At 44.8% G+C, this 7,492-nt stretch overlaps 1 protein-coding gene across 1 annotated transcript; it reads left to right on the forward strand.

Annotated features, from left to right (window-relative positions):
• The first annotated feature begins 4,859 nt into the window (after positions 1–4,859).
• On the forward strand, positions 4,860–6,381 carry LOC124411353 (zinc finger BED domain-containing protein 4-like). The gene is made up of 3 exons (XM_046890446.1): positions 4,860–4,866; positions 4,951–5,010; positions 5,108–6,381. The coding sequence occupies exons 1-3, from the start codon at positions 4,860–4,862 to the stop codon at positions 6,379–6,381; spliced, it is 1,341 nt and encodes a 446-aa protein (XP_046746402.1).
• Positions 6,382–7,492: the final 1,111 nt, after the last annotated feature.

A 7,492-nucleotide genomic window follows, 5' to 3' on the forward strand; every position in this document is an offset into this window, starting at 1 on the left:
GAGACCTGGATTGGCGACAGCGGGGCTTCTCGTCATCTTACTTATCGGCGTGAGTGGTTCGTAAATCTCCGCACGGGTGTTGGTGGCTCGGTCGTACTCGGTAACGGCTACGAGTGTAACATCGAGGGAGAGGGCGATATCGAACTCGAAGCTTTCGTCGATGGTCGATGGAATTCTGTGCGGTTCGAGAAAGTGTTGTATGTTCCGGAGATGAAGAAAAATCTGTTAGCGTTGGGAGCCTGTGCCAAGAAAGGTTGTTTCATCGGAATCGACGAGGACAGTGTAACAGTGACGTTGAAGGACGAAATAGTGATGACTGGTGTGAGTCTCGGCAACTCGATTTATCAAATGCTTGTTCGCGTGGTGTTACCGACAGAGTCGATGGAAGTAAACGTATCGACGGCCGATCTGAAAAAGTGGCATGAGCGTTTAGGACATGTTGGTGCGCGTGCTCTCGAGGACATGGTGAAAAATGAACGTGTGACTGGCGTAAAGCTAAAGAACGTCGGAAAATTTTTCTGTGAGCCCTGTCAGCTTGGAAAAGCACACCGAAAGCCGTTTAAAGAGAGTTCGAGGTCGCGAGAACTGAAGCCGGGTGAGTGCGTGCATACCGACGTGTGTGGACCGATTCAGGTGAATTCACAGGGTGGCGCTAGCTATTTCGTTACGTTCATCGACGAAGCTTCGAATTTTTGTCATGTGGACTTTCTTCGTCACAAGGATGAAGTGCTCGAAAAATTCAAGGCTTACGATAAAATGGTCGAGAACAAGTTCGGTGCGAAGCTGAAGATCGTGAGGTCGGACAATGGCGGTGAATACAAGAACAAAAGGTTTGCCGCGTACCTGAAAGAGCGAGGGATAGTTATGGAAAATTCAGCACCACACACGCCGGAACAAAACGGGAAGGCCGAGAGAGCAAATCGTACGATTTTTGAGAGTGCGAGGACGATGCTTCGGGCGACGAATTTTCCCAAGGCACTGTGGGCTGAAGCCGTGAGTACGGCGGTCTATATTCTCAACAGGACGACCCATTCGAGCAGAGAAAATATAAAAACAGCGTTCGAAGAGTGGACCGGAAGGAAGCCAGAGCTGGGACACGTACGAGTTTTCGGGTCGATTGCGTATGCGCATATCCCAAAACAATCTCGCAAGAAGCTCGACGACAAGGCGAAAAGGTTGGTACTGGTGGGATACCAGGACGAATCCTCGAACTATCGATTGTACGATCTGAAAAAGAAATCGATAGTTGTGTCTCGCGATGTCGTGTTCAACGAAACTTTTGCTGACGAGAGTACGAGCGTGGGCGAGTCCGAAGAAGAGTCGCTGAAATTCAGTGAAGAAAACGAGGCGTCTGATGGATCGGACGTGGAAGCTGAGTGCGACGAGCAGCGAGAGGGTCGACGCGACGAGCAGCGAGAGGGTCAACGCAACGAGCAGCCGAACGAGGAAGCAGAGGCCGAGGATCGTGAAGAACCTGTCGGACGTCAACTCAGGGATCGGAGACTGATTCGACCGCCCAACAGGTATCTATACGACATTGATTTTGCAGAGTGCAAGGCGCCTACAACATTCCGAGAGGCTGTAAACGGACCTGATGGGGAAAAATGGTCAGAGGCCATTGATCAGGAGCTGCTCGCTCACGATGAAAACGGAACTTGGACCGTGGTTGGAAAAAAATCGAGCAATAAACTGATAGACTCAAAGTGGGTGTTCAAGGTTGTTCAGGAGTCAGCAACGGGTGAGTGTCGATACAAGGCACGTCTATGCGCTCGAGGTTTTTTGCAGCGAGAGGGTGTAGATTACAATGAGACGTTCGCGCCTGTCATTCGTTATGACTCTCTTCGGGCATTTCTGGCAAAGACGACGCAAGAGGATTACGAGCTGGCACAGTTCGACGTCTGCGCGGCTTTTCTCTACGGCGAACTCGAAGAGGACATTTTTATGAAAATTCCCGAGGGCCTTATCGTCGAAGGAAGTGCGGAAGGGCGTGGCGAATATGTGTGCAAATTAAACAAGTCGCTCTACGGATTGAAGCAGGCACCCAGGTGCTGGAACTTTAAGTTTACTGAATTTTTAAAGAAATTCAGTTTTTCCCAGGGCAGTGCGGATCAGTGCATAGTTAAGGGGTGCGTCGAGGATGAGAATGTTTTCTTGGCGTTGTTTGTCGACGATGGCCTTGTGGCCGCGAAAACGAATCAAGTGCTCAGTGTCGTGTTGAACCACTTAAAGAGTGCGTTCAAGATAACGATCGGTGACGCGTCGCGATTTGTAGGCTTGCAGATCGAACGAAATCGTGTTAAGAAATCGATGTTCGTGCACCAGTCCGAGTATGCAGAAAAAGTGTTAGAAAAGTTTGGTATGCTGAATGCGAAAAGTGTGTGTGTGCCTGCTGATCCTAATGTCACTTTGTATCCGGTAGAGCATGAAAATGAGTGTGAGGATGTGCCGTATAGAGAAGCGGTTGGGTCGCTCATGTTTTTGGCGGTTGTATCTCGTCCCGATATCGCGTTTGCGGTTAATTTAGCCTCGAAGTACCTGAATAAACATAGTCGCGCACACTGGATGGCTGTAAAGAGAATCTTCGCGTATTTAGTCGGAACACGGGGTCGAGGTATACTCTACAAGAGTGGTGGAAACGAACCAGAGCTAGTCGGTTTTTGTGATGCTGATTTTGCGGGCGACATAGAAACGCGTCGATCGACGACCGGGTACGCGTTTATGTTCGCGAACGGGTTAGTTTCGTGGTCGAGCCAGCGGCAGAAAATTGTAACGCTTAGCACCACGGAGTCGGAGTACGTGGCTGCGACAGCTGCTGCACGCGAGGCTGTTTGGCTAAGAAAATTATTCGAGGAGCTCGGTGTGCACGAAAGCAAACCAACGGTAATCTGGATCGACAATCAAAGCGCGATTAAGCTTGCGAAAAATCCAGAGTATCATAAGCGCACAAAACACATAGACATTAAGTTTCATTATGTACGTGAGAAAGTAGCTAGTCGAGACATCGAACTGAAATATGTTCCTACCGAGGGCCAAAGAGCCGATATATTTACTAAAGCGTTGCCGAGAAAGCAATTTCAGTTATTGTCTAGTTTGTTAGCAATAACGAGTTCTCAAACGGTGAGTGTGTTGGAAAAATGAGTTTATCGAACTCGTATCTCCCGCTCCTGCGTGCGCTCTAAGGGAAAGACGGTTTGAGCTTTTGACGAGAGGAGTGCTGGTGTGGACGGATGTGTCCGGAGCGTTCTGTCTTCCGGCGAATGAGTAAGAGAAACCACGACGTTGTTAATTCAGTATCAATAAAATATTTCTTCTTCATCAAGTTTCATCCGGCGTTTATTGTTTACCGATTAATACAAAACCATTCCTTCTCATCCGAAATATCCCAACACTTACAGCACCTCAATGTCCGTGGACCATTATTCACAAAGATACTGGCATCATTTGATGCAACCAGAACGATAATTAGGATACGATAAGAGAACTAGAAATTAGAGCAACTTCGTAACGGTACGATACAGAGGCAAAAGCCTTACCTTAGTCGGCGACGATAATAACACTGATTTTATTTTAAAATGAACTTAGTTGAAACGAAAGAAGGAAGAAGTTGACTCTACGGAAAACGAAAAAAGCTAATATTCGAACGATAGTGGGTGCGAAAAAAATAAACGGTAGCGATAGCGATAAGAAGAATACGGAAAGTAGAAGGAAGTCTAAAGTAACGAGAGCAAGATATTCGAAGCTGTCTCCTGGCGGGTTGAGCGTAGAATAGGCAGAGTTCGGAGTTCGGATCAGCGATCTCGCCATTGTCGTCAGGTGATCCTTCTTCCCCTTCGGTGGTCATTCAATCCCCACCATAATTGGGTCATCCCTCTGGCGAATATCGGCTACGCGTTGCCGACGATTACCGTTAGATGAGCGTAGTTGACATCACACGTACTTTTTTTCGGCTGCTGCGTCGTAATGTCCAGGTTGCCTGTCATTGGGGGTTCCCTCCACGAAGGCAGGTACGTAGGCTACCTCCGGAAGGTTACCGGATGGAGTGCAACACCACATTGTTTGCCTCCACCGGCTTCGTCGTCTAGGCAGTGGCCAACTGCCCACGATATGTCACGAAGACCATGCAGTCACGCGGCGGCTTACAACACCTCATCGTCCGTGGACCATGACTTACAATGATTGTAGCCCTTACTGACAGGAAGGCTGCGTCGATCCTCAGAACGAGGGCTTTATCAACTTTGGACGTAGTGTTTTGGGTTCGGTCCGGCTCCTGGCCGGTAAGTCGGTGGACGACAGGCTGCGGTCTGCCCTTAATGTCGAACTTACGGCATCCGAAAAAGTAGGCATTTGAAGTTGTGCGGGAGATTCATATTTACGGAACGGTGGTTGAATTCGTCGGTAGCTGAAACTGTAGTTTTCGGTAGACGGTATTTTTCGCCTATATTGTATCGAGCTTGCTTGGAGTACCCCGCCAGGGACGCGTTATCGGTAGTTTCCTTCAGACTTTTAGCCTTGGAACGGGCCATTCCGAAATGCCACGTTACAGTACATACATTCATGTATGTCTGTATGCAATGCAACGCATTTTTATTATTGGGGTAGTTCAGAGCGTGCGACGTCGGTATAAGTAGAGCGCCGAGGCATCGGCGAGGTTGCGAGCGTATCGAGATGCGTCTCGTCTAACAATGACGCATGAGAGTCAGTTGAGCACGAGCTGCTATCACGAACGCCTCGAGCGAAATAAAAGTTTACCATTGTTTTCTAATAACCATACACGTGTGTAAGACTAAATTTCTTTTCCCTTTTCATTCTCCTCTTCCGATCTACAGAATATTAATCTGCATCAATATTTATTTTTACAGATGACACGTATGATTGAAAACAAATGTGAGTTACTTCCCATAGTCGTGAGTAGATCAATTTCAAACGTCAATCACTTATTATTAACAACAGACATCGCAGCTGTGATGAACTCGACGAAGAGCTTTATTGTTCTTACAGGACATTTTATAGGTGAATATTGATGTTATAAGAATTTATTCAGTATCACTCTGATGTTTTTCCTTGTCAAATTTCTTTATTTGTAATTTTTTGTGATGTTTTTTTACAGATGAATCTTCTGCAATGATGCAGTCTTTTTGCTTGGGTGCAAAACAACTACAGCCACATCATCCGGCCATACACATTAAGGAAGACCTTAAAGTGATGTTGGATCAATTTAAGGTTGATAAATCGAAAATTGTGTCAGCTCCTACCGACGGAGGAGCGAACATTCTCGCAGCAGTCCGTATCCTGCTTGGATCTTCTAGGCTTCATATTCCTTGCTTAGCGCACATGATTAATCTCGTAGTACAAAATAGTATAGATGCTGTGCCTGAATTTAAGGAGATTTGTGAAAAAGTAAAAGCCCTGGTCACATATTTCAAGCGCAGCAATGTTGCTATGGATGATCTACGGGCTGAGCAGGCAAGAGAAGAAGAATCTGAGGGGACGTTTTTATATCTTATACAAGATCTTATGACAAGATGGAACCCTACTTTTCATGCGTTACATCGTTTTATAACACTATCAGGGTACATAGGGAAAATTTTACTACTAGGTAAACATAAAAACGCACCACCTATGCTAACCCCGATGGAAGTTGATGTGGTTAGAGACTGCATTGCTGTATTGAAACCATTTGAGATAGCGACTAAAGAGATCTCTGGCGAAAAATATGTAACCGTTAGCATGGTCATTTCTATCATCAACTTCGTGCGTGGTCAATTGCAGAAGACTTCACCAGAATCGGCAACAGCTAAGAAACTCAAGTTTCAACTGGAAGATAAAATGAATCGTCGTATGGCGGATCTGGAGAAGGTTGAGCTCCTTGCAGTTTCTACAGTTTTAGATCCCCGATTTAAGAAGCTTCATTTTCAGTCAGCTATTAATGCCTCTACTGCAATTGCTGTTATTTCGCGTGAGGTTCGTCATCAACTACATGCTTTAGATGAACAACTCTCAAGCTCATTTATCGATGAAGCACCACCTGATCCAAAGAACCTCTGGAGTATACATGATAAAGAGGCTGCAAAGAATGCCCCAGAGTCACCTTCACTAACGGGACATTCACTTCCCCACGAACTGAAATTGTACTTGCAACAACCATTTCAAGCACGAACATCAAATCCAATAAAATTTTGGCGGGATGGTAAAAATGCGTTTCCTGGAACCTATCGGGTCACTATGAAGTACCTCACTGTATTAGGTACATCTGTTCCATCTGAACGAACAGTATCACGCCTTAATTATGTCGCATCAGATAGTAGAAGTCGTCTGACCGCAGTCCATACAGATATGTTGGTGTTTCCAGGATCCCTTGACGAAAAACTATGGTTTGCATAGATACTTTAAGTTGAAGATATGAAAACGTATATACGCAAATAAATATACATATTCATACTGACGAGATTATTGCCCTAACTTATCTACAATCGTAAGACTAAATAAATGAAACCTGAAACAAATAGAAATGATCAATACCAATAATGATTTAAATATTTCCAAAAATTATCAATTAATCGATTAATCGATTATTTTTGGCCGATTTAATCGAGTTATGTTCGATTTTTTTTTTCATATTCGATTGATCGATTAATCGATCATTTTTCACCTAGTGGCCATCCCTAATTTCTATTTACAATCAAAGAATTAGAGAGAACCGAAATTTTGAACAAAGAACTTCAAAAGAGTGATCTTCGTGTCAAGGAATCGCACGAAAAAGTCAAGTTGATTCTGGATGCTATGCTAGAACTCAGAGAATGTGGTTTTGACACATTGTGGGAAAATGCGACGGTGAACGCAAAGGATCTTGACCTGGAAAAACCACAACTACCCCATACCCGGAGAACTCCAAAGCGGTTGGAAAAAGCGGCCGTTCACCAATTCAACGGACCAGAAGATTACTACCGTAAAATATATAATATATCGAAATGGTGAATCAAGTGTTTTCTTCCTTAAATAATCGATTTCAATCGGAAACAATTGAATTCTTGAATTTCCGTGAAAATTTCGTTCTGGGTAAAGAAACCGAATCAGCAGTGATATCAGACTTCTACCGGGATGATTTCCATCCGAACACTCTGCAATTACATAGAGATATGTTTCTCGATATTGTTCACCAGAGAAATCTGCAGGTAAAAACTTGGAAGACGTTGTGAGAGTTTTGAAGAACGATCAGCCCTTAGCCAAGCTATTGTCAGAATTAGCAAAGCTAGTTCACTCACTTTTGACCATACCAGCGTCTTCCTGTACCGCAGAAAGATCATTTTCCGCGTTACGTAGGCTTAAAACTTACCTGAGAACGACAATGGTACAGTCACGCCTAAATAGCATCGCTATTTTACACGTTCATCAGGACGTAGCCGCAAGCATAGATTTAAGCAGACATGTGAATACGTTCATCAATAAGAATAATACTCGGCTATGCCACTTCGGGAAAAGTGCTCAATAAAAC

Source organism: Diprion similis, chromosome 10 (assembly GCF_021155765.1).
Source record: "Diprion similis isolate iyDipSimi1 chromosome 10, iyDipSimi1.1, whole genome shotgun sequence".
Classification (NCBI taxonomy): Eukaryota; Metazoa; Arthropoda; class Insecta; order Hymenoptera; family Diprionidae; genus Diprion; species Diprion similis.